The sequence below is a fragment of the Phaseolus vulgaris genome, chromosome 9 (assembly GCF_051622355.1).
Source record: "Phaseolus vulgaris cultivar YP4 chromosome 9, ASM5162235v1, whole genome shotgun sequence".
Taxonomy (NCBI): Eukaryota; Viridiplantae; Streptophyta; class Magnoliopsida; order Fabales; family Fabaceae; genus Phaseolus; species Phaseolus vulgaris.
Genome location: NC_143506.1, coordinates 36,557,569 through 36,585,263, shown reverse-complemented (window position 1 = coordinate 36,585,263; position 27,695 = coordinate 36,557,569). Strand labels below are relative to the sequence as shown.

The following is a 27,695-nucleotide window of genomic DNA, read 5'->3' as shown; positions in this document are numbered from 1 at the left end:
TTATGTTCATAGATGGATTAGAATTCTAGTCAATGTAGAATAGGTTCCTTTTAGATATAAGTAAATCTGCATTAGCTAAAACAGAAAACATTATCTAAATTTTTTTAAATGATAGCTTTTTTTATTTTCATAAATTTTGTTTGATAAAAGTTATCAATATAATAAATTTACTTTTTTATAATAAGAATTAAACATAAATTTTTATGTTTATTATTCTAACACTGGTCACTAAATGGATCTTAATGAATAAGATGAATGATTTAGTAAGTAATATGTATTTCTTATATCAATATAATTATTTGGTATTAATACGAAATTATACCTATATAGTATTATTATGAAACCTTGGAAAGCAAGTTGAAGGGTAGTGATAAATTAATGTTAGGCGGTAAAAGAAAAACAAAGGTCTAAGAAAATCTTTGGACTATTCTAGTGCAACATTTTTATTATTTATCACCTACTTTTTTATATATACACCTCCTAAAAGTAATTGGGGTTTTCAAACCATCAGGAATAGCGGGGGTTTAAAAACCGTCAGGAATAGTGGGGGTTTAAAAACTACCGGGAATAGTGGGGGTTTTCAAACCATCGAAAATAGCGAGAGTTTCAAAATTGCCGAGAATAGCAGGAGTTTCAAAAACCGCTGGAAAGTGATTATTTTTCAAGGATTCGTAGAAACCGTCGATAATCACTTAGTGACTTTGGATCTTCCAAGAGACAAGCAAATTGTGGGTAACGCACTTAACGGGAAACGACAAATATAATCCTGTTAAATTTTTTTTAATGATATTAGTTGGGTTTTGATAAAAGGGAAGTGGTTTTTTTTAGTTAAACCTTTTCTTAAACATTTTAAGCATTGTGAAATAAAATAAAAATAAATTGTATGAAAAATCTTTGAAGGAACAACACAAAAAACACGTGGTTGGAAAAAAAAATTAGAAAATGCTTGACTCTAAATAATAAAGTAAATTGAGATAATAATGTTTTTGGTGTGTTTGGTTTGATGGTGAAAGGAAGACCGACCTTGGCGTAGGGTAGCCATCAATGTTCATAAATCAAAGATGGACAAATAAATGCCAAATGAAACCTAAATTTTGTAACTCTCCAAAAAACTGGTCCCACAATTATATCACCAATGTACCTTGTTTTTTTCCTTCCAATTTCCTCCACAAAATCTTCATCTATCTCTTTTCATTTTCTAATAAATGTTTTAAAATTTAAATATCTGAAATATTCATTTTAGAATGAACTAGGTTTTTTTTCAATAAAATACAAAATAAATATACCTAAATACTAAATGTATATTAAGCACTAAGATTGTTTTACAAGATCAACACTATTTTACAAATCATTCTTTAATGAATGGGAAAATACTCCAATGTTTAAGATACATAGGTGATATAATAAATGCATTATAAATTAATAATGTCTTAATTGAAATATTCACATATTTATAATATTTTAATTAATATTCATAATATTTTAATGAATCTTATTTGAATGGATTTAAGTTAATTGTTTAAGTCATCTAATACTTTATTAATGTCTAATATGATGATTAAGTGTATAAAGTGAATTACTTACTAAAATCAACATGTTGTAACTCAAGTTGGTGACATCATCTTAGACCATGATAAATATACTAAACACTCATGTTTAAGAGATTTATCTGATGTTAAAATCTAAGTAATGAAATAAAATTTATATTTCTTTTTCATTGATATTTACCTTGAGGATTATTCATATACTTACCTCTCTCAAGTTCAAGGAGTCTACCTGATATTAAGTATTTTTTTTTCATTGATATTTACCTTGAGTATTACCCACATACTTACCTCTCTCAAATAAGTTTAACTAATGAAAATATTTTTTTTTCTTTAGCCTAGATTATATCGGGTATCATCCATATATTAACTTCCCAAATTTAAGGAATACAATTTTAGGGTGTGTTTGGATTGGAGAAAGGATTTGAGGAAGTGATTTGAGAGGAAAGTGTGAAGAAAGTGAGATTGTTTGGATTGAAATATATTAAAGTGGATTTGTGAGAAAATTTTATTGAAATCGTGAGTGATATGATGATTGTGGGAAGATAATTATTATTTATATTATATTATATAATTAATTATATTTATTTTATTATAATATAAATATAAATATGAATGAATTAATAATATAAAATTATATTTATTTCATATAATAATTAGAAAATATATATTTATTATATTTTTTAATCGTTTGTTTTATATATATATATATATATATATTGAATAGTAATTCTTAGCAAATTTTTGCATGGTTATTAAAAAAAATGTTGAATTATTCTAAAATCATTTTCTGCTTTTTATTTCTTGAAATTTGTAATTTCCGTGCTTTTCTTCATCTCATCTAATGTGAATTCGTTGCTAGAAACAAACATGACATTAGAGAGCTTTATGCTTTTTTAATTTGAAGATAGATTTGAGAAGATTTGAGATAAAGTGAGTGAAAAGTGAGATTGTTTGAATTACAAAAAATATGATAAGAAATGAAGGGAAAAATTACAAAAGTTAGTAAATGATGTGATATGTGTGATTAATAAAATATTATTTTTAGATAAATAAAAGTGTAAAATTACAAATTTATCCTTGTAATTAAAATAAAATATGATTAAATTGTTTTATATACAAACAAAATAAAATTTATGTAAATATATTTTACAATTTTTTTTACATATATATTTTGTACAAATAAAATTCCTAAATTATTAAAAAAAAATATAAATCCGAAATTATTTGATATAAATAAACAAAATTATTAAATTATTAAAAATTCTAAAGAAATACAAATTAAAATGATTTAATATCAGTATTTAAATAAAATATAAAATAAATAAAATTCTTTAAAATCCTATATAAATACAAATCTAAATTATTTACTATCAGTATTTAAATAAAACATAAAACAAATAAAGAATGTACCATGTGTGTATTGTTGGAAGAAGAATTTTAAACTTTTAGGGACAAAAAACGTAATATCTTTTGGTCTCTGTTACTCTCCAATCAATCAGGAGATACAAACACACATTTTCTTTGCTATATTAATATGAATAATATTTTTTATATGTTCTTTGGTTGATAGTGTCTCAATGATAGAAATTATGAGTGTTGCACCATTAACAATGTCAATGATATTTTTTTTAGGTATACCTCTTTAACTACAAACCTCTTTAAATTGAGTATACAGATAAAAATAAGTATATATATTTGTCTTATTTTTATTTTAAATTATTAAAATATTTTTAATTTATTTAATATTGTATTTTAAAATTTATCCAATTATAATTTTAGAATTGAATTTCTAATATAATGTTTCATTTGCTTTTTTTTTTATAAATTATTTAATAAATATTTGAGTAAATACACATAAGTACGAGTATATTGTTACATGACGACGGATAAGAATAAGACAAAAAGTGTTGTAAGTGATATCAATGATCTCGTAACGAATACTAAGTGGACCAAGTAGAATCAAATCATGATATTTTGGTTGTTACGTTCTTAGATAAAAATATTTATGTTCTGACTATCATCAATAACTTTACTTTTGGTTGAATAATACTCAATAATTGGTATATTAGGTCAATTGTTGAAAAAAATTATACTTAACAAAAATATATATCTTTATCAAATAGTTATTCTATTATCAAAATTAATAATTTAATTTAAAATTTAAATTAGTTTTTATTTTATTTTAAATTTTATATATCTTTTACTTTTTAAAAAAAAATAAAAAAAGCAGGCCAAAAAACTTCATACCAATTTTTCCACGCTAAATATAAGAACATAAGACTAGACTAGAAATCGAATATAGCATTCACTGTAACATTGTTAATATTAGGTCAATCCAACTCTTGTTAATAATAGTACCCCACAAATCATTTGTAAAGTTGGTGCATGCAGGGGCTTTAGAATACATAAAAAAATTTAAATAAAAATATTATTATAATTAAGTTAAATTTTAATAATATCCATCAATAATTATTATTAATAATAAATTTTATAATGAATAAAAAGCATATTTTATATTGATATTTATTATTTTAATAAAAAAATTAAGAATCATATATTTCAAAATAATTTAACTACTATTTTTTTTTAACTTTTTCTCTTTTAAAATCTAAAAAAAAAAAATTCTCACTCTAATTTTGAAATTTTGAATTTTTTACATAAGTGAACTTAAGTCTAATCCAACCCCATAAACCAGTAGTAAGATTTAGGTTTAATCCAACCCCGTAAAACCAGTAATAAGATTTCCATTCAGTTAAAAATACAATGAAATATGGGATCTCCAACTATTCATTTCGGTAATTTAGAATTCAACTTCGATTTTCATATAAAAACAAGTAAATTGAAAAAAAAACTAGAAAACTGTATTTTTTTTAATTAATTGAACAAGTCTATTTATTTAACTCAACACGAGGTGGATATAATTTCACTGAGATCAATTTTGTGAAGATTTGTAATTCCAAGTCGGTGATAAAACGTAATATTTCAAGTCCATTACTCTGAACAAAATTTCACACTAACAATACAGGTATGTATGATGTATGTATGTTATATATTTTGAAGATTAGGGTATGATTTTTGGTATAGAAAGTTATGATATATACAAGTCTGTGCCTGTCCACCATGAAATGAGTGCCTGGATCAAGATTCCATCATGTTGAAACAGAATTTTGATAGAAGCTGTGGAACCCCTGATATTATTTCCCCATATGTCTGCAAAATGCACAGGTAAAGGGGTGAACCACCAACAATTAACCAAAACCATGTTTATGAAGCTTATGAGAAAGCCAACCACAATCACCACCACAATGAAGGGTGCAAAAAGGAATAATTTCAGTTTGACCATGTTACCAAAAACTTTGGTTATAATTTATAGACATGAATAAACACCACACAAGGTAGCTACACATACTAATTTCAAGTAGTACCGTGCTATGACTCTCGGATAAATGATGTGTCTGTGTCGGACAAACAAATTGAACACTGACACGCGTATCACACTCATAAGACATGTATTGGTAAAATATCCAATTCAAAAAATATTTGTTGAATTCAAAAAAGATAAATAAGGAACAAATCCTTTTGAACCATTCATGAGAAACATCTTTCTCTTAAAAAAAAATTGAAACATATTTATACATAAATCTTTACTGTAAATTTATTTTATATAATTTATAGATCTGTGTCCCGTGTCCTACACACATTTTAGAGGAGATTATACATATCTCTATATCTCTATGTCCTGTCTATGTTATATAGAGGTACTGTGAAGGCTTAATGAAATCAAGCAGGCTAGATTTTCTTAGTCTGTACCTTGTGATTTTCATGAACTTGGCACAATGGGACTGCAAGCAACCTCATATTCTTGGGTACAATGAACTTCTGACTGGCAGGCAACTTCACAAGGAAGACTTTTGTACACTCCTACACCAGAAAGCAAGGCTATGAAACTAGGACATCCCTTATCAGAACTTGCATAAACAAGCCAATAGAATTTATGTACCTTTGGCTGTTTTATGTTAGGTGGCAAGAAAGGATACAATAATGTTTCAAAATCAGGTCTCCACCACATTCCAAGGCATTCACCCACCTAAACCAAGTAAACTACAGTTCAGCTCCTCTACATGATGTCAGGTTGTAATGACAAGCACAAGTGCAATGTAATACCTCCCATTCTGAACCATCTCCATCTTCATCAACACAAAGCTTCCTTGTCAGCTTCCGCTTCAATCCATCAGTATCTACAAATTCACAAATTTCATCTGCAGTAAAAAACTATCACCAAAGCTTTTCATTTAAATGGTTGAGCTTCCTCTAATACCTGATTCCCCTGGCCTTAATCTACCACCAGGAAGTTTATAGATGGAATTTCTTACTTGCAAAAGCAGCAAGTGTGGATGTTTGAACAGTTCAACCTGATACAACAACATTTATGTACTCAGTTCAGAATCATACTCAAAAACTTTGACCCATATGTATAATTTGTTGAAATCAAATGCCCAATAGCTAAGATGAAGATTATCAAAACAGGATCTCTTTGGGTAAATAAATCAAGAAATAAAGCACTTCTAAAAGTTTAGTACAATTAAAAAACTTGAGTATGAAGAAGCTAATATGAGAACATCAATACTTTCTTCTCTTCTCCTAAAAGTATTAAGGAGACATTCATAACATCCATACAAACAGACCCATGAACTAGAAGCAAAGTTAAGTGAATCAGGCCTTCCCCAATCTCAATCTTTCAATAAAAAGTTTCAAACTTTACTAGCAAAGAGAATCTAAACTATTGCAAAATACACTAGTAGTGGCTTGATATTCCTATGAAATTGGTCTTTTAACAAAAAAAATTATAAAGAGGAAAGTGGTTGAAGGAAGAAGCAACGAACCAGTAAGACAGCCTCCACAGAAGTTCGTAATCCACGAGCAGCATAGCTGATAAAAAAGATAGAAAAAAAATGATAAGAGAAGAGAAGAAAGAGATTGAAATAAGAAGTAAAGAGAGGGTAATGGAGAAAGAAAAGGAACTTGGATTGAATCCTGAGAAGGTGATGATGTTGAGTGTGGTCTTTGAAGGGAATGGCGTCTTTGGATCCAAAATAGTAACTACTCAAAGGATAGATGTCAAATTCCAGGTTTTGATCTTCGTTTCCTCTGTTTCCATCATGCAAATTGGTTTCACTCACCTCTTCCCCCATATTTACCCAAAGAAAAGAAAAAAGGAACAAAAAAAAGAGTACAGAGGCACTGAATTAAAGAGGGGAGAAAAGAAAAAGTGTGTTTTCGACAGAGAAGAAGGAAGAACGTTCTACTCTGTTCTGCTCTGTTTTGCTCTGTTTTTTTTTTTTTTTCTTTCGTGTTCTTTGTTCTCAGACGTGGCACTCCACGAGACCCTCTAAGGTGAGATGCTACTAAAATATTGTTTTATTAAAATATTGTTTTCATATAATATTTGTTTTCATTAAGAAAAAGTTACTGTAAAATACCAACAAGTCAATTAGTATTGGAGAGTCAAATATGAATGTTATTTTCCTTGAATTTTATGAAAGAAAACTTTCTGAAAAACATTTTATTTACAAGGTTTTTTATATTTTGTTATAGTATAAATAATTTCACGTTCTAAATAAAAATATTTTGAATTTTTATTAAAAACTTATTTTTCAAAAGTGCTTTTGTTGATATGGTACATGTGTTGTATTCCAAACAATTATTGTATGAAAATTTGAAGTAATCCAATATTACAAAATTTGAAGAATTATAAAACATAGTATATTACAAAATAGAACAGAGATGAACAAAAGAGTAAACCGAAGACAAAGGATATGAGAATGAATATCTCTTCTTTCTTGTTATTCAAATCAAAACAAAACAAATGGTCTGAATATATACAATTAGTACACCCATTCTAGGTTTAACTAAAGTGGAAAAGAATCAATAATTAAATACTAAAATCATAACTGATCATTAGAAAAGACAACAAATTATTCTTCTCTATAAAGAGACACATTGATAATTAGAAAAGACACCAAATTATTCTCCTCTATAAAGAGAGAAACAACTGATAAAAAAGACATCCCATTAATATTATGATCCTTCTATAACTTTGATATCCGTATCCTTTAATATGATACTTTTCTTTTATTTGAACTATTTCATGTAGTCTGTTTAATTCTTATAAAAATTGAAATTTCGAGGATTTTGATTTCTTCTTGAAGATGTAAACTTTACATAGTTAATCTTTTAAATCTAAAGAAATAATAACAAAATACAATTCATTGCTAATAACTATTGTCTAACTAATAACACTTTATTTGATAAAGTGAAAATTTTAACTTTTAAAAACAATATTTTTTTTTTCTAGATTTCACACCTTTTCTTTATTAATTAATTGTTAGTCTTAGCCATTTTATTTAGTATTGATAAGACGTATTCATCCTAATACGTTGATCATAAGAAATAATATTAAATATTAATAAATTAATAATTTTATTTAGTGTATGATTAGGACATAAGACATAAGTTATCCACAAAAGCACTTAATTAGTTATATAATATCTAGAAGTTGTATTAAGAAGCGAAAATTTTAAAGCAAAATCAATACAAGACATTAATTCTTTTGAATTCATTAAACTATCAATGTTATGAGAGTTGACTCACGTTTCTCGAAATAGATAATGATATAATAGTACACTTAATAAAGGAATTTGCGGGTGCATGCTTAAATTGGATATTGGATATGTTAGTACAAAATATTATTAGAATGAAATTTCAACTACCACTACAAGAAATAAAAACTATTTTAGAAAAAAAAAATTATTTGTTGTAGTAACTAAATTAGAAATTGTTTTAAAAATTAAAAAAATTGTTGGTTTCTAAATTAGTTTCTATTATTGTTAAATGATTTCTAAATTGTATATAATTAACAGCCAGAATTTTTGTTACCAAATTTAGAATCTAAATAATTGGTAGTTAAAGTCTTGGTAGCTAATTATATATCAATTTAGAAACTATTTAAAAATAATAGAAACAATTTTTTAAATTTTTAAAATATCTAATTTAGTTACTGTTGTAACTAATTATTTTGGTCTCTAAAATTTGTTTCTATTTGATGATTTTTCTTGTAGTGTACACAACAATTTGAGGGCAATCTCAACAATATCAACATAAAAGTTATCAACTATCTAAAAAGTTTTGGCACAACAACATAGGATTTGGATGTCATAAAGAAATGATTATCTTTTCAAGGACTAATATGCAAAATGAAAAAAAAATAAAAAAATAAAAAAAAGATGTGATGCTAAATGTAAATTTGAATAAAAAATGTTATATCTTCTTATTAGACTTTAACTGATAAAAAAATTATTTATAAACCCTAAATTTTAAACCTTAAATTCTTTATATTTTTTAAGTTTTCTCATAAAAAAAACTTATTTTATATATTCTCTAGTTGATAATTATTCTTTATATTTTAAAACAAATTTATTTGGTATAATCAAGGTTGACAATTTGAAAAATATTCATGAAAACAAGAATTAACTTAGTTTCAAAGAAAATTTATGTTGTTTATCTCAAGGAAAGATAATTAAGATAAACAAAAGTGACTTGTGTACTCATGAAAATCGTGTAAGTGAAAAGTGATAGTAAGAATATTTGTGAAATATGATTGATTGTAATGGAATTTGTACTGTCTAGGCCGAAAGGTCAACCGAAAGGTTGTACCGAAAATCTCAACCGAAAGGTTAAATATAAAAAGTAAATAAGTAAAATTAAATTAGTTATTATAGCAAAGCCCATAAGATGAGCCCAAATATACAGGTGTGTGTTTTCAAAATGTTAGGTGCAAAAAGAAAAGACTCAGGTAACTTTTAAGCCCAATAAGAGAGCCTTATAAATAGAGGTTCAACCCAAGAGGTAAGGAAGATTCAATTTATCTGATGAACATAAAACTATATCTGACTTTGGCATCGGAGCGCCTTGCAGGTACACACACCCACCTGTGAGGAGAAGAAGCCGAGAGCCCAACCCAAGAAGAAACTGAGCCCAACTCGAGTAGAAGCTGCGAGAGCCCAACCCGAGAAGAAGTTGAGATCCCAACTCGAGTAGAAGCCGCGAGAGCCCAACCCGAGAAGAAGCCGAGAGCCCAACTCGAGTAGAAGTCGCGAGAGCCCAACCCGAGGAGAAGCCGAGAGAGTCCAACTTGAGGAGAAGCCGAGAGATTCCAGCCCAAGTTCGGAAGATTCGTAAAGGAGTTGATCTTATTAACCTTATTCTAGTGTTCTTGGTCCTAGTCGTAAGAACATTTTGGCGTCCATCGTGGGGCCGAGAAGTAGCTGAAAAAGGTTGAAAACAAGATGAATCAAAGAGAAGAACAAGGTGGAGAGCAGTTTGGGGAGCAGAGAGATAATCAAAATTCCATGTCAACGGCTATGCTCATACAGTTACAAAGAGAGATCGAAACACTAAAGAAAAGCAATGAAGAAGAGTTAAGTATGTTAAGGGCGAAGAATGCGTACATGAAGAGGAAGTTCAATGAAGAGACGATTTTAAACACATCATTTGAAACTGTTCGACCAAGAATACATATCCGCCAAAGGGTACATAATGAGGAAAGATTTGAAACTACAAGGAAGAAAATACCAGAGACTTCTGGTATCTTTGTCGGAATATCTGTTAGGAGACATCCATTTTCCGAAGCCATTATAGAAACCCCACTACCCGAAAATTGGAAGAATTTTACCATGGAGAAATATGATGGAGGTACAGATCCTGATGAACACATTGTAGTTACACAACGCAGATAAGTTTGTATACATGGAATGATGTCATTTTGTGCCGAGTATTCCCAACAACTTTGAAGGGAGAGGCTCTGAGTTGGTTTACTCGGTTGCCACCGTTATCCATTGATTGTTTCAACACTTTGGTAAAAAAGTTTGGAGCTCATTTTGCTACAAGCCGAGCAGATCATCTGACATCAATTGCCTTAGTGAATATGAGGCAAGAAAAGGGAGAATCACTAAGAACATTTATGGAGCGCTTTGGAAAGGTAGCACTAAGTATCCACAATCTCAGTCCGAAAGTCACAATGCATCATATGATTACAGCACTGAAACCGGGACCATTTGCCGACAATCTTTGCAAAAAAACGACAACCAATCTTGATGAGTTAAGACAACGTGCATCAAAGTTTATGCAGATGGAAGAGTTTAAAGAATTTCGAGGGAGGATGGAAATGATAAGAAGATAAGGTGAAAAGGAAGGAGGACATTCGTTTAGAAAAGGAAGAGAATAATTTCGTAGCCGAAAGTTTCAACAATATACACCGTTGAGTAGTAATGGAGCAAGAATCTTACAATAAGCAATGGCAATAAAGATAATCCCACCACCAAGGAAGGAAAGAACTTCAGAAAGAGCATATCAGAGTAAACATTGTCAATACCACAAGAATCATGGTCGTCATACAGAAGAATGTGTAGCTTTGAAAGATAGAATTGAAGAATTGATTCAAGTTGGGCAGTTGAAACGCTTTGTTAGAGATGGAGGGATAAGGAGCAGACAAAGTCCAAGGCAGTCAAACACTCATCATTGTATATAAAACCTTTCGATCAAGGATGATTTTTCATGTATAAAGAAAGTCTTATTCAAGATTGAAACACTTAATGAAGAAGTTATTCATATGAAGAGTCAAACTGTTAAATTCCTCAATGCTTTGCATACTTCAAACCTCTCGGTCCAGGATGTTTTCACTCCAGGTGAAATCCCTCCCGAGAGTGTATCTCGTTCTTCAAACCTCTCGGTCCTGGATGCTTTCACTTCAGGTGAAATCCCTCCCGAGAGTGTATCTTGTACTTCAAACCTCTCGGTCCAAGATGTTTTCACTCCAGGTGAAATCCCTCCCGAGAGTGTATCTCGTTCTTCAAACCTCTCGGTCCTGGATGCTTTCACTTCAAGTGAAATCCCTCCCGAGAGTGTATCTCGTACTTCAAGCCTCTATGCTTTCACTTCAAGTGAAATCCCTCCCGAGAGTGTATCTCGTACTTCAAGCCTCTCAGATCAAGATGCTTTCACTTCAGGTGAAATCCCTCCTGAGAGTGTATCTCGTACTTCAAGCCTCTCGGATCAAGATGTTTTCACTTCAAGTGAAATCCCTCCCGAGAGTGTATCTCGTACTTCAAGCCTCTCGGATCAAGATGCTTTCACTCCAGGAGGTGAAATCCCTTCCGATAGTGTATCTCGTACTTCAAGCCTCTCGGATCAAGATGTTTTCACTCCAGGTGAAATCCCTCTCTTGAGTGTTTCATTCAAATCAAATCTCAATCAACGAAGTTCTTATTTAAGAAGTCAAAAAGTTATAGGCCGAAAGGTTGGCCAAAAGAAAATCCAAAAGGTAAACACGTTTTCAAAAAATTATGTTATCAAATTTCAACAAGTTATAGTCCGAAAGGTTGGCCAAAAGGAAATCAACAAGTTATAGACCGAAAGGTTGGCCGAAAGGAAATTCGAAAGGTAAACACGTCTTCAAAAAAAATTATCAATTTTTAACAAGTTATAGTCTAAAAGGTTAGCCGAAAGGAAATTCGAAAGATAACCTAACAATCTCATCCTTCAATGATTCTTTTGCACTTTCATGTTCAACCGACAACTCTTTGATTTGAGTGGTCAATAATAAATTGGCCTCGAGAGCGAATTCAAGACTCTTACTGGATTCAACCAACTCTTTCTTCAGTTCCAAGATCTATAGCTTCTTCACTTGAACTCATATCACTACTAGCTTTATTCTTCACAACAGAAATGATGGCAGATGAAACAATTGAATGAATATCCTCATTCATCACAATCACTTTCCTGGTAGCCCTGTTACTCATGTCCGAAAATTCTATAAATTCATCAGAAACGGAAACAGAGCTTGAAGAAGACTTTGTACCTTTTGAGAGTATTCGCTTCAATCTTTCCGAATCAATAAATACCAAAAAACCCTTCCAAACGAAGTTTTACGATATCCTCCATTTTGAATACTTTAAAATAAAAATCGAGAAGTATGATCCAACATTAGGCATTTCAATACCAAGTCCAAGAAATCAATTGCCATTAGGCAGTCTTATTGCTTCAAGGCTTTAAAAATCCGAGAGGTCTTATCAAAAAACCGAAAGGTTCTAATACAAAACCGAGAGGTCTCATTTTTTGCATGGCAAAAAACAAAAATTGAGAGGTCTTATCAAAAAGCCGAAATATTCTAATACAAAACCGAGAGGTCTCATTTTTTGCATGGCACAAAACAAAAATCGAGAGGTCTTATCAAAAAACCGAAAGGTTCTAATACAAAACCGAGAGGTCTCATTTTTTGCATGGCACAAAACAAAAACCGAGAGGTCTTATCGAAAAAACCGAAAGGTGCAAATGCAAAACCGAGAGGTCTCAAGACAAAACCGAGAAGTCTAAATAAACATTGGCGTATCAGTATCAAGTCCAAAAGTTCAAACCTATAAAAATAGTCAAAATTGGTCTCTAACTAGAAAAACCGAGAACTTTAATTAGGAAGTTCATAAACAATTATTTTCGGTTCAACCTCAAAAATCGAAAGGTCCAGGTTGCAGAGTATTTAAATAATTTTATACTTCAAAACTGAAAAGTTCAGGTTGCAAGGTGATTAATAATTTTCTGCTTTAACAATTGAAAGGTTTAGTTAAAAATGTATTAAATCAACTCTTTTCCAAAGAATAGTGTAGATCTCGTTGTCATTGAGGCCGAAAAGGTAAGATGAATTTATCTTAGGTTGGAAAAATAAATCAAATTTAAAACCGAATACTAAAATCGAAAAGGTGGAACCGGATAAATTGGTTATATTATATCATCTAATTTTATCTTTTCTGCATACTTATGTTAAATAAGATTATTCACTAGCAAGCGATTAGGTTACGTGCTAAGTAAGTAAAATATTATATATTGGTTTGATGCTATACATCCAAAATAACTTTTTCACGATTTCATGTCAATAATAAATAAATAATAGCTTATGACCGAAAGATGGCATTTAAAGCATTTAAATTCGATGACCGAAAGATTAACATCGTGAGGTTAGGACCGAAAGGTCTGTGATAACATTTACTTGTAACCGAAAAAAAAAATTAATCATTCAAATCACATAACTGAGAAGTCAAGGCCGAGAAGTTTATGATAATATTTAATGCTAACCAAAAAGTAACATTAAGTATTCCAATCAAAAGAGGTTAGGCCGAGAGGTATAAACTAATATCTAATAATAAAAAAAATGAAGCGAAATAAAAGTAAGCAACAAACTTTATAAACGATAAAAATCCAAAAAGGAATTACATTAAGAATGCAAATATCCATACACTGATCAGACATCATAGCATTCCAATACAAATTCGATTTTCGTTAAGTAAACCGAGAGCTATAAACAAAAATGAGAGCACATATCCACCTAGCTCTCGGCATCAACAGTTCCAGTATCATCTTCAGGAATTTCGTTAACAGACATTAATTCACCATTATAGAAATCTTTCTTAACATCAAAATTTCCTTCATCAATGGGAATCTTATAAAATACTTCGCCTGTTCCAGAGCTTTCACAAAGCCTAACTTATGTTATTCCAAAATAAAGTTTTGGGCTTCAAAAACATCCACCTTCAATTGCTCTATCTCATCCTCCATAACTTTCATAGTGTTTGTGTTAGAATCCTTCGTGGAAGATAACTCTGAAACTCTTTCATCAAGCAGTTGATTTTCGTTACGAAGTTGAGCAATCTCTTCACCAATCTTCAAGTTCACGGCTTTCACCATCTTCCCAATCAAAAGGGTTCCACTTGAAAGCTCGATGATAGAATCAACCAAAGAAGCAACATCCTCAGCCTTCAACATGTTATAACATGACTCAGAAAAGGAAGTTTGGACAAACTTAGCATATTTCGTGGAAGCACCAAAAATAGATTCGGGAAGAGGTTCTATTGAACCACCTTCAGCATGACGGTGGCGCCGAGAAGAAGAATGTGATTTTTTGCTACTTCTAGCACGTTCTTTGGACTTTTTGAAGTATACAATTGTAGCAAAGCGCGAGTGGAAATACAATACAAGAGATGACCAAAAACTTCAATAACATAACGATCTGCAACATTCATCAAGTGGCAGGACCACGAATTAAACTTTAATGGATCTTGGTCCAATACACAGGAAATTTTGGAGTATCTCCATCAAAATTCTAAGAGATATTTCTACTGACATATTAAATACAAAATTTGTCCTTTTCATTAGGCATAATGTCTTTTTTAAATCCTCATGCCTGGGGGCTAGTGTACTGTCTAGACCGAAAGGTCAACTGAAAGGTTGTACCGAAAGTCTCAACCGAAAGGTTAAATATAAAAAGTAAATAAGTAAAATTAAATTAGTTATTATAGCAAAGCCCATAAGATGAGCCCAAATATACAGGTGTGTGTTTTCAAAATGTTAAGTGCAAAAAGAAAAGACCCAGGTAACTTTTAAGCCCAATAAGAGAGCCTTATAAATAGAGGTTCAACCCAAGAGGTAAGGAAGATTCAATTTATCTGATGAACATAAAACTATATCTGACTTTGGCATCAGAGCGCCTTGCAGGTACACACACCCACCTGTGAGGAGAAGAAGCCGAGAGCCCAACCCAAGAAGAAGTTGAGCCCAACTCGAGTAGAAGCTGCGAGAGCCCAACCCGAGAAGAAGCCGAGAGCCCAACTCGAGTAGAAGCCGCGAGAGCCCAACCCGAGAAGAAGCCGAGAGAGTCCAACCTGAGGAGAAGCCGAGAGAGTCCAACCCAAGATCGGAAGATTTGTAAAGGAGATGATCTTATTAACCTTATTCTAGTGTTCTTGGTCATAGTCGTAAGAACAGAATCATTTTACAGGTTTCTTAAAGGAGAAAGTGATATGTGGTCTAAACTCATAAAAGTGGCAAAGATCTATAATAGAATCTTGTGTGATACCTTGGAGCATCATGAGTTTACCCATAAAGCTAAGCTAACAGAGGAAGAATTGGACTCATCAAACAACATAACTCTGGACCTTGTAACCATAGACCATTTCTTTCTTCAAACATGTTTCCTTCACCTTATCACAAAACAAACTTCAACATCATCTTTCCTTACATTACCTAAACCTACACCACCATTGCCACCTTAATCTTCATTGCTATCTTTTACCTTTAACGTCCAACCTTCTACTTGATTCTCTTATCTAGATTATTTCTGCAACATAAAAAGAAGAATAACTTTTCTAAAGCTTCTTCATCTGGCCATGGAAGAAACTAGAAACACTAACGTGATGAACCTTGAACAAGATTGTTAGCTTGAATCCATTCTCAACATCATCTTATGTGTCTTTAGACAAAAAAAGGGGTATGTTTTATTATGCTACCTTAATTTTGAACCATTTATTAGATATTGCCTAAGGAGGATAAACCATCTTCTCTGAGGTTTAATATTGCTCATATCAATTCAAACGTTTGAAAAAGAGAAATTCCTAATGGACCATGGTATATGGAGAAACATTCATTTGTTTAATAAGGACATGTCCTTTGAAGATCCTCGCAGGCTTAATGAGCTTATTGGGATAGAATTAGATATACACTAGATGTTGCCCTACGTAAATACCATAAATGTTGGTCATGGTTTTTACAAGACCAAAGTAAGTGCCTAAAGAAAATCCTACAATTTTAACTCTAAAGACCATCTAAATTTGTCTTCAATCTTACCATGATGGCTAAGCCGGTATACAAAGAAACTTAGTAGCATTTGAGTCTTTACAATTAGATGCTAATAATTCAAATTATTTGACAAGTGGGTACAAGAGTCTTACTTTAGAGACTACTTAACATAAACCTAGACATGATGATCTTTTTCATTGTCTCTCTATGCTACAAAGGTAAGAAAATTATGTTTGAAAAAGATGTTGTCCTCAATATATGTTGAAAATCTCACATCGACTAAAGATGAAGACATTTCATTGTATATAAGTGGGTGCAAACCTCATCTTATGATCCAGTTTTATGAGATTGAGTTAGACTTAAAATTCACTTCTTAACAATATATTCATCCATGTTCCCCCCTCGAACCCCTAAAAGCAAAAACCCAAGTCATCTGAGCCACCAAATATGACCATGAGCCCATAACTGAAGATCTCAAGATGATTATAAGAATGGTCTGTTATGACCATTTATGGAGTGACTTAGAGTCAAAGGACAAGCCCTCTCATGAGTATTACCAAACACTTGACGTAGTTGTTTTTTATTCCAAATGTTTATATTCTTCCTCTAAAGACAACCTATTTTTTCTTTGAAAGATAATTTTACTTTGTCCATAGTTTCATGTTTTAGGTAAACATTCCTTATTTCTCTTTCACCTTTCATACTAAATTCATGGGATACTAGAAGTCTATAATTTCATTTTGGCTTTCTTTAAGTTACCCATTATAAGGGAAGAGTATAACTAGTTCATGTATGAAATTCGCTACTTCATTAGATCCAAATTACATGATAACTCTTGAGACGAATAATAAGTCTTTTCAACTTTTTTTATGTGTGTCTAAAAGAAAGAAAACATTTGATAAAAAATTTTAATATAATGCACGAAAAATTCAAAAATTTAGCCTAAAAAACTAAGTTACAAATAACAACAAAATCAGAAGCAAAATCATTTGTCTAATAGTTAATATACATTTGACAACCACATATATAATAAATTCCAATCTTATGAAAAATATTTGAGTAAAATCCTAATTGTGTTTTACCTCTTCTACAATAATGTTAGCTAAATCTTCTGAGTGACAAAAAATCATATATTCAATAAACTAATCCATATATATACAAAAATATACTTAACTATCATCATTGATTGTTAAATCATGAAAATATTTAATGTTCCTATTTATAACTTGATTTTTGAAACCAAAGGAACCCAAAGGAGCCATATGGCATGTAGTCTGTGAGAAGCATTGTTCCAGAATTTGAGGTTGTCTTGAAGCTTCAATTCATTATTATGATGTCAAGTGTCGAATGGTGGTGCAATGGAAAAAAGTTCCAATTTTTTTTTTTAAGTTTTTTAATGCATTAGGATTGATTGAGTCAACAGCAGACGAGGGTGATGGCAATTTTTCTTAACATTAAAGATATATTCTTAGTATTCTTTTTATAATAGTATATCTTAATAAGATAGTTAAGGTTTAATTATTTTATAAATTTAAATATTTCTAATTAAGTTTTTATAAAAAAAAAATATTTATTGAATGTTCTATCAATAACATAGCATAAATGTTACTTTTTTATCTTTTCGTTTCTAAAATACTGATCAACTTAATTTTCTCTTTAATAATAAATTAACTGAAAAGTTGAAGAATATTAAAGAAAAAAATGTTAAAAAGTAATGATTATACTATCCTATTAATAGGAGATAAAAAGTACTCAATATTAATCTTTGCTTTCTTTTTATTTGAAATGAAAAGAATTTCAAACTCAAACTATCATGATTCTCTTTTTTAATATGTGATATATAGTTTATCTATACATTTTTTTTATTAAATGTTAAAAATGCAAGTAAATCTATGTTATTGTTAGTAATCTTACACCATTCTAATAAGTTTTTATGTTATTAAAGAAAGTATGTATGAAGTTGAAAAAAAAAACTATATTATTAGTTATAAACTATAAATTTTTAAATTCATAAAAGTAATTTATTTTAAAAAAATAGTTACTAGATTTTAGCTAATATCCAAGCATCTAACTTTATAAACAAGTTATTTTATAAAATAAATGTTTTTTGTTTATAAATATAACAAAAGAATTTGTCTATTTTGAAAATCTGTGTACGTTTCGTTACTATATGAAATTTATGTTTTGGTTACTTATCTAAATACTCATTAAATAATTTTTTTACAAAAATAATTAATAAAACAAAGAAATACATAACAAAAAATTAGATACTAATCATATTCCTAACATATTCCATCAATTCGAATATTGTATCACTATAAAAACGAATATACTCACATAAACATTTATTTATCATCTCTATCTATAACTAAATTAATTTCAAAACAAAGGTTTGACTTTTGGGACCTCTAAAATGTCTTTTCACCAAACACAAATGCAATGACAATTACTTAGTGACATATTTTTGCTCAAAACTATTATTCAAATGTTTATTGTTTTTTTATGCAGTATTAAATTATTCATATATTGTAAAAAAAATATTCCACTACCACCAGCACTAGCCAGTGCTGACCATTGACCAATCAAAAGACACTTTTGTGAAGAACACAGGTGCAGAGTCAATAAAGAGGACTAAATAATAGTCAACTACAATTTGGTTTCTTTGATTTTTATTTGCAAGCAAATCAAGGATTTAACCATGCATGGAGATATTTTCTGACAATTTAAAAAAAAAATATTATTTATTATTTACTTAAATTTATTAAAAAATTATGAAATTCACACAATTTCTGGTTTTTAAAAAAAATCTAAGGAGGCTGCGTAAATAAACTATGTTGCTGAATTGACTATGTGACAAAAAATATTTATATATGACACAAGAAATCAAAACTTATATTTATTATTCAAATTGGTGCATTAAACTAAGGTTCTTATGATTTAAGAAGACAAAGACATTGTCAATTCTCTTCAGCTTGGAGCTGTTTCAACTTTTGTTATGTTCAGATGCAATTGTAATAGAAAGGGAGAAATGGGGTAACACCAATTGCTTATCATGTTTCAATTCAACAACATCTCTTCAATACAAAGCAGTTATCCTTTTTCAAATAGTTTTCTGCTCCTTTCTCTCTTCTGATCATTGGAGGCAAGTGTTTCTTTGATCTTCTCTTGTTTTTTGTGTTTGCTCAATTCTGTTCTTGTTTTCTCTTGATGGGTATTCCTTCTGATGCATAAAAGCCTTTTCTTTTTGTCTCTTCATCATCATAATTTGTGACTGTTATATGATTTTGTTATGTTTCATTTTCCTACATGTTTTGTTATATAAAAGAGTTTCAATGAGTTGTATGAGCTGAAACTCTGAACAATGGATGATTAGTCTGTTAATCTTCATGTTTTAGATGAGTAATAGTTTTGTTCTCACAACTCATGAATACTAAAGCTGACAGTTCAAATATTCTAATGTTCATAATAAAATACTAGAATTCCCCTATTTTCAGAAGTTAGAACAACTGAAAAATTAAGTTTGAAGGAGAATTTTGGTACTCTGATGACATTTGTAAGAAAGTGTAGCAAGCCTTTCTTCCCTCCGATTTTGAGTTCTATGAACCATACATTGGTATTTTGCTAAGCTTCAAAGTCTTCAAAACGGTCATATCATATCTTGCAACTGCTATGTATTTTCTCTTTTATCCACCTCTAAAGTGAAACATTTTTGTCTCACAAATCAATGTTTTTCCTAAGGTGTCATTAAATTCTATGAAACAGGTAAGTGTTGTTTTTTAACAGCTGAAGGGCTGAATCTGTGAACTAGCTCAACAACAACAACAAATGGATAAAGGTATCAAAACTTTTCTTATTCTTATTACTTTATTCAGAAAGTAATTCCTCTATCAACAATTGATAAGCATATCAGATTGTGATAGGGAAAAAGCTTAATGACACTTGATTATCTATGTAGCCATTCCAAAGAGCAGAATGTTGTGGTGTGTATTAACTATTATGATTCAGTATCGATCCTTCTCATATAAACCAGAGTGAGATTTTATTAAAAATGAAAATTATATGAAACAACATATTGGCACCAGCTTAATATGCATAAGATATTTGAGATTTGGATGGTTTCTGTCTTAATATTTGTACCCCTTACATGTACTTTATCCTTGTTTGGATAATTTGAGAAATCAGGATATCTTCTATCCTCTTATACTTTTATTTAATGTTGAAGATCTCACATCAATTAGAGATTAAAGTATTTTATAATATAGGATAAAATTGTTACCATAATTGCTGACATGCTAAAAAAAGAGTGAAACTTTCATGATATCATGGTTCCTTCCTTCTAGCCCAACTTGTACACTCAACACTTATCTTTTATCCAAGGAAGGAAAGTTATTATGTAATTGGACTATAGTATCATGCAGCAACACAAGTTAAATATCAGGAACAGGATGGTTTTTAATGGAAACAACATTTGTTAATGTTGTCTTTACTTGGTATGTTCATGTGCTTGATATTCCACTATTACTCTATAATGCATTTAGAAATTGCCAAGAAACAATGCAGTTACATGACTAGTGATTTGGTTTTATAACAGGTTGTGGTATGGAAGAGACTGTTGATTTGAGAAATGGTGTGGAATTGGCAACATCGGTATCTGATAAACATCTTGATCTTCTAAGGCCATCTGCCAGAAATTATTCAATTTTTAGAGGTAAAATCACAGTCTATGAAAATGATGTTAGTATACCTGAAATTCAAAAACCAGTTTCTACTTTCTAATTGTTTTAGTTTCTAAAATTTCACTCATTAGTTATTAAGAAATAGATTCTAAGTCTCTCTAACTCAATCTTATAAAACCAGCTTATTAGGTAAGGTTTGCATTCACTTATTATATATTATGAAATGTACTTAATCTCTAACATTTATTAGAATTAGTTAAACAATAACTTACAGGAAATGTGTCTCTTCTCTTTGTATTCATGACGAAAATTGTTTAAACAGGTTTGTTCTAACAACTTTTTATGGCCATGACAGGTCAAGCAGTGGATGCTGGAGACCCTGAAAAGGGCAACTATACCCTAATTAGAGGTCCTGAGGACTTCCAAACAGGACTTTATGACAAACCCCTTCCATGTTATGGTTGTGGAATTGGATGGTTCTCGTGAGTAACTGATCTACTCTCTTCACAAATTTCTTCTTCTTGTCTTACGATTTTCTGTGTTTAATTTCAGATTTCTTTTGGGATTTCTATGTCCACCTCTGTGGTACTATGCCACAATCCTTTACTTAGGAAATTATTACAGAAAGGATCCAAGGGAAAGGGCAGGGTTAGGAGCTTCTGCAATTGCTGTAAAATTTCTCTTCTTTCTCTCTCTGTTTCTCTTCTTTACTCATATATACACTATTTTGATCATATGGTCTCTGTCACAACTTGAATGAAGCTAAAAGAAACTTCTTGAAACTTTAAACTTTTTTACAATTTCCACTTATCAAAAATACATTTTCTTAACTTGAACAAGCAAGAGAGTTTGAAACTATTAAGAAGTTTAACTTAACTATTGTAGTTCACTTCGTTTCTTCATTTTTTGAATGGCCTTGTGATCTTGCAGGCACTAATATGCACAGTAGCAATGCTGATCATAGGAGCCATTCTTCATTCACGATCCCCCTGATGCCAGTTCCAGTAACAAAGTTGGAATCGAGAGGTGATTAAAATACATATCAGAAGAAACAATTGCATGTGTATATAACAAAGTATGAAGAAAAAATATGGTTGAAGATACTGCATACACTTAGAGAAGGATGAGAAGCCACAGCCTCATAAAATTTGTGGATTAAGTGTATACAAAAGAAATCTTCACTTTGTTCTTACGAATCTTCCACAATTTTTATCATTGATATTAAGAGAATTTTGCTACAGATTTTGCTACTGGTTTTGCCATAATGTTGTTTTTTTAATAAGAGCAGGTGTTAAAGAGTAGTAGTCATTCTAATATATCTTTCAAACACTGTGTTCAGGACAGAACCAGTTGGGAAAAGTCGATAAATATGTAAGCATTAAAATTTATGTCAAATATTTGTAATTTTTAAAATAATAAAAATATTAAAAAAATTTAAGATCTGAAATTAGAAATTAAAAATCATAAATTTTACATTGATGTTATGAATTTATTATTAAAAAAATTATTTTCGTTAACCATATTTTTTTTCAAAAATCCTGATTAATTAAACTCGAAAAATCATCTAAATTAGAATTGATTCTATTATTCATTAAAATACCTTGCTTAAAGATAATAGAAAAATTGAAGATAGATGTTGTATCTTAACTAATGTTTTGCAACTCTAAAAACAAATTATAGTAAATATTCTATATCTAATTTATTTTCCTAATATTTACATAACATTCGAGCTTAACTTGTGCATTTGAAACTCAAAATATGATGAAATTCACAAGACAAAATAAAACAACGCAAGAAAATAAAGAGAATATAAAAAAGATAAGACAAAATATTTGTTTAAATTTAAGTTTCCAATTGCGTATATAATATTTTTGAATTTGTAATTCTCAAATCAATATAAAAATGTTAATAAGGTAATTTTACAAACCCAATTAGGGATGGCAAAGCGGGCGAGCCCGCCCTGCATTGGCCCGCCCCGCGCTTGGCCCGCAAAAATGCGAGATGGATTGGCCCGCCCTGCAAAGTTATTGCGGGCTAGAATTCTCGACCCGCCCCGCATAAGAGCTGGCCCGCAAGTTTGCGGGTCAGCCTGCGTTTTTTTTTTTAAATTAAATATTTATTTTTTTACATTTTGTTATTAAAAAATTGTCAAATTAAACTTATATATTTGTTATTATCAAACCTAATTTTTTTTCCTTCCTTTTCAAATATAGTCAAACATCAAAACATTAAGATAAATATCAAATATCACTATTCTTCCACTTCCAAAACATTAAAAATACCTAATTCCAAAACATTAAACATAAACATTAATTCAAAAACATTAAACATAAACATTATTGACATTCTTTCATCTCAATAACATTGGATGCCACCTTAGTAGAACCTTCATCCATTTTTTCATAATTATAATCTTCCCCGTCATCTGCATATATTAAAACAATGACAATTAATTAATTAATTTTTCATAAAAATAATACAATAAAAATAAGATAACTTTTGGCTCAATTGAAGGCTTGGTCATGGGTAACTCCTAAAATACCCTTTGTTTACTTCTCCTTCTCTAACTGGTGTCTTGTTCCTTTATCGTGTTTGAAATCGATTTAATTGGCATGACCCAGTTTAGGTTGCCCTGCTGCTACTAAGTGCCAATATTTTTTTCTTGCGGGTTTGCGGGCCAGCCCGCCCCGCCCCGCTACTGGCCCGCGCGGGTTGCGGACTAATGCGGGTTAGCGGGTTGAAAAGGTCATCCCGCCTCACGTTTTTTACCTGTTGCCATCCCTAAACCCAATTGTTTATGATATTTAAATAATGATTATAACATTATAATTATATATATATGGAGGAAATACTTAAATATTAAACAGATAATACTAATGTCAGAATGACTTAGATATACTTCCAAACCATATAAGTAAAGAAAAATCTCAAATTTTAAGTGCAATTTAAATTTCTACGAATCACTAGCTAATAGTTTTAAAAAGTCAACATTTGAATATAAAAGAAAAAATAATTTAATAAGAAATGATGATAAAACATAACAAACATTCAAACAATATATATTTTTAATGACATCGTTATAACAAAATGTTAGATCTGTCTCACAGATAAACATGTTTTTATTTTATGTCACAAGCGTTTGAATTTTCCTATTACATGTGAAATCATGAATTTTATATTTCAAGTCAATATTTTTTTAATAGCACTTGGATGGATTAATTTTAATCATCGACAATTATTGTTTCTGAATTCCACATCCCCTTAAAAAAACCTCAAATTATTAGTTTATTATTTATTTATATTAAAGGAACATATATACCTATGTCAACTCTTGGGTTGGATTATATATCATGAATGATTTGATAGTGACTCGCGGTGACTTGATAAGACTAACAAATTCTCCCTAAGATAAGTTCTGAAATGATAAGATGACTCTGATATCATATTAAAAAAATAATTTTTACTACAAGAAAATCATTGAATAGAAACTCATTTTAAAAACAAAAAATAATTAGTTGTTATATTAACTAAATTAGATAATATTTTAAAAATTAAAAAAAAAATGGTTTCTAAATTAGTTTCTATTATTGATAAATAGTTTCTAAATTGGTATCTAACTAACTATTAAAGTTTTTGCTACCAAATTTAGAATCTGAATAATTGGTACTTAATTAGATACTAATTTAGAAATAATTTATCAATAATAGAAACTAATTTAGAAATCAATAATTTTTTTAGTCTCTAAAATGGTTTCTAATTTAGTCACTATAGTAACTAATTATTTTTTGTCTCTAAAATTGATTTCTATTTAGTGATTTTCTTGTTGTGTTTAAGTCTAACTCAACCTTATAAAACTGGTTTTTACAAGATAAAATTTGCATTCATTTGTGTACTATAAAATGTTCTTATCTTTAATCGATATGAGATCTCCAACACCCTAATCTATGTAAGAGAGATATACTAGATGAAAATAAAATAAAAATATATTAGTCCTAATTGTTATTTTTTGTTTAGTATTTTTTCCTAATCAAATTAAAAACAGTTTGTAAGATGAAATAGTGAATAATGTTTGGAAGGTAGGGTTGGATTGGCAGATAGAGGGGTAAGTTTGTAGGTCATTTGGGTGTAGTTGTAGGTAAGCCTTCCCTTCCCAAATGCCCTATTCAAACAAACAACACCATAACAATACCTAATGAATTCAAGTGTGGTTTAGTGGGACACAATATGAATATCATAATGATGTTGCATATGACTATGCCAAAATATCCCTACCCTATCAAAAACATCTCTAGATAACTCTTGTGTCTCAAAACTTTAGGGTTTTGCTAAAAAAAAGTTTCCATTTCTATCTGTCATGCACTATCATTTCCATTTTATATATTTGGATAAAATAATTTAATTAGTACTCCACTTAAAGCATTTCTGCACATTTAATCAGTTATTGAATAATTTATATTTGATCATATTTTTCTAACTTTAATGTGATCAGTACACAACAACAAAATAACTTCATTAAATATTTATTCCATATTTTATTATTGTTATATGAGAATTTATCTTTTAGATTTGTTGTGAGGTTTATTCCAACAAGTTGAAAAATGTCTTATTCTAACAAAATTTGCTTTCAAATCTTAAAAAATCTTATTTATCGAAGAGATGTTTCCTACCTAATAATAATTTAAAAAATGTTAATAAGATAGGGATTAATTAATACTTTTTTTTCTATTTCTTTTCATATATATAATTATATTGTTCTTATAAAGAGAATGGTAGTTAAAAGATTTCCATCGAAAGTGGTGTCCCTTTGCTTAATTCTTAAACCATATTTTCCTATTACTAGGGCCATCTCTTTCTTTTTTTTATTTAGTTGTTCTATTAACTTCCAATCACTCTTCATTGAACCAGGAAAAAAGGGAAAAAGAAAAAAAAAAGTTGCTTTGGTGGCATAATTGCATGCATGGTGATTTTACATGATTTAATATCACGAGTTTGAGAAAAAAGAAAAGAGAATAAAAAATTTAACAATGTGTTTCAGGCAATAAATATGGATGCAAAACTGCACAAAATGCACATTTTTTTAGAAAGTACATGGACAAGCTTTAACTACCATACGAATATAATTATTTTCGTAGATTAAATTAAAATAATTTCACCTTCTTGATGAATATATTATTTTTTATCGAGATAAAAAAAAGTTATAAAAAATAATATAAAAATGTATATCTTGATGAAATTAAGAATCTTAATTCGTTTGAATTATTCTTAGAGGACTAAAACTACAGTGATTTTTTAGAGAACTAAAAGATAAAATTTAATTTAGAATTGTGTAATAATTGTTTTAGTTGTGAAAATTCATTCGAAATATTTATTACATAGGCCTAAATTGCAAATAATTTTATCCAACCACGTCTATTCAACTAAATTTTGACTGTTAGGAAATTTTTATAATTAGTTGTCCACCGAATAAGATTTGAATTACTTAATTGATAATCAAACATATGTTTATAAAATTGATATTTTTGTTAGAAAAGTTAAAATAATCATTTTAAGATTTGAGATGTGTTCTTTTTATTTGTTTGTGAGGTTTTTTTAGTATAAATGAAAAATGTTTGTTTTTACTTGAATAAGTAAGATGGTTATTGATTTGTTTTTAATATTTTCATATTAATTTTCTTACACTTATCTTAATTAGAGAAGATACAAGTGATTTAAAATCAAGAAATTTACATTTATCAGTCATAAAATATGTATAAAGTATAGATAATGACAGTTGATATTCTACTCTCGGTGTCATGATGATGTTGGTTTTTTGAATTGATATAATCTCATATTAATTGCTTAAACAATATTAGTTATTAAGTATTATATAAAACACTAAACAAAATTGTTATTTTGAATATGAAATAAAGTAATATTTAAGGAAATATGAGTTTATATATATTGAAAATCTCTTACAGTATTATGATCCCTTGCAGCTATAAAAATGATTAGCAATGATTAAACAAAACTAGAGTTGATTATAGATGTTGTAGCTGTCTGTATCAATGAATAGTTATTTTTAATAAAGTGTGTTTTGAGAAATGATGTTTTGGAGGAAAGTAGATGAGAATTCAGAATTGACCAAACAGGGTAGAAGAAGAATGAATGGATAGGGTCGGTTGAGAACACTTTTGGCAACAATGAGTCAAACAGTAAAAATTTGAAAGAGAAAAAATCAAAGGGTTGTTTGGGTTTTCGTCTTTTAACAAAGTGCGCTCCCCAAAAGCCAGTTTTAGCGTTCTCTTGTTGTAAAGGAAGTGCGTTTCAATGATTGCCCCCACGCTCCAATCATTCAGGGGCAACCAAACACGTACCACTACAAATTCTTAAGTACTTCTTTGTCGTATCACATCTCACCTTAATTTAACCTTTTATTTCTCATACAAAAATAAAAAATACACATGTTTGGAGATCTCGTATCGAAATTTTATAGTATATAGGTGGGTGGAAACTTCACCTTAACGAATGTTTGTTAGGCTTATCCGGTCACCCGTTATCAAACTGTTATTGAACCATCCATAATATGTAGTCTCATGCACGAGTTGGCAGCTTCGGCATGAGATATGTGTGTTGGAGATTTCACATCAACTAGAGATTAGGACATTTCATAGTATATATGTGGATGCAAACCTCATCTTATAAGCTGGTTTTATGAGATTGAAATAGGTTTAAAGTCAACTTCTTACTATAATATTAGAGTCATTTTGAGTCTATCGTAATAAATGTTTATTCAGCTTATCAGGCCACTGCTACC

The 27,695-nt window shown here is 29.7% G+C and overlaps 2 protein-coding genes across 2 annotated transcripts; one reads left to right on the top strand and one right to left on the bottom strand.

The window, feature by feature from the left end:
* Nucleotides 1-4,515: 4,515 nt before the first annotated feature.
* Nucleotides 4,516-6,943, bottom strand: CFIM-25 (homolog of CFIM-25). The gene is made up of 7 exons (XM_068627390.2): nucleotides 6,570-6,943; nucleotides 6,431-6,476; nucleotides 5,866-5,959; nucleotides 5,712-5,785; nucleotides 5,548-5,634; nucleotides 5,358-5,468; nucleotides 4,516-4,757 (listed from the first exon to the last, which is right to left on the bottom strand). Exons 1-7 carry the CDS (start codon nucleotides 6,737-6,739, stop codon nucleotides 4,686-4,688), a joined length of 654 nt encoding a protein of 217 aa, XP_068483491.1. The 5' UTR covers nucleotides 6,740-6,943; the 3' UTR covers nucleotides 4,516-4,685.
* Nucleotides 6,944-19,180: 12,237 nt separating this feature from the next.
* LOC137822853 (uncharacterized) lies at nucleotides 19,181-22,203 on the top strand. Its single transcript, XM_068627860.2, has 6 exons — nucleotides 19,181-19,368; nucleotides 19,989-20,061; nucleotides 20,818-20,934; nucleotides 21,258-21,384; nucleotides 21,455-21,572; nucleotides 21,833-22,203. Exons 2-6 carry the CDS (start codon nucleotides 20,052-20,054, stop codon nucleotides 21,893-21,895), a joined length of 435 nt encoding a protein of 144 aa, XP_068483961.1. The 5' UTR covers nucleotides 19,181-19,368; nucleotides 19,989-20,051; the 3' UTR covers nucleotides 21,896-22,203.
* The last annotated feature ends 5,492 nt before the right edge of the window (nucleotides 22,204-27,695 follow it).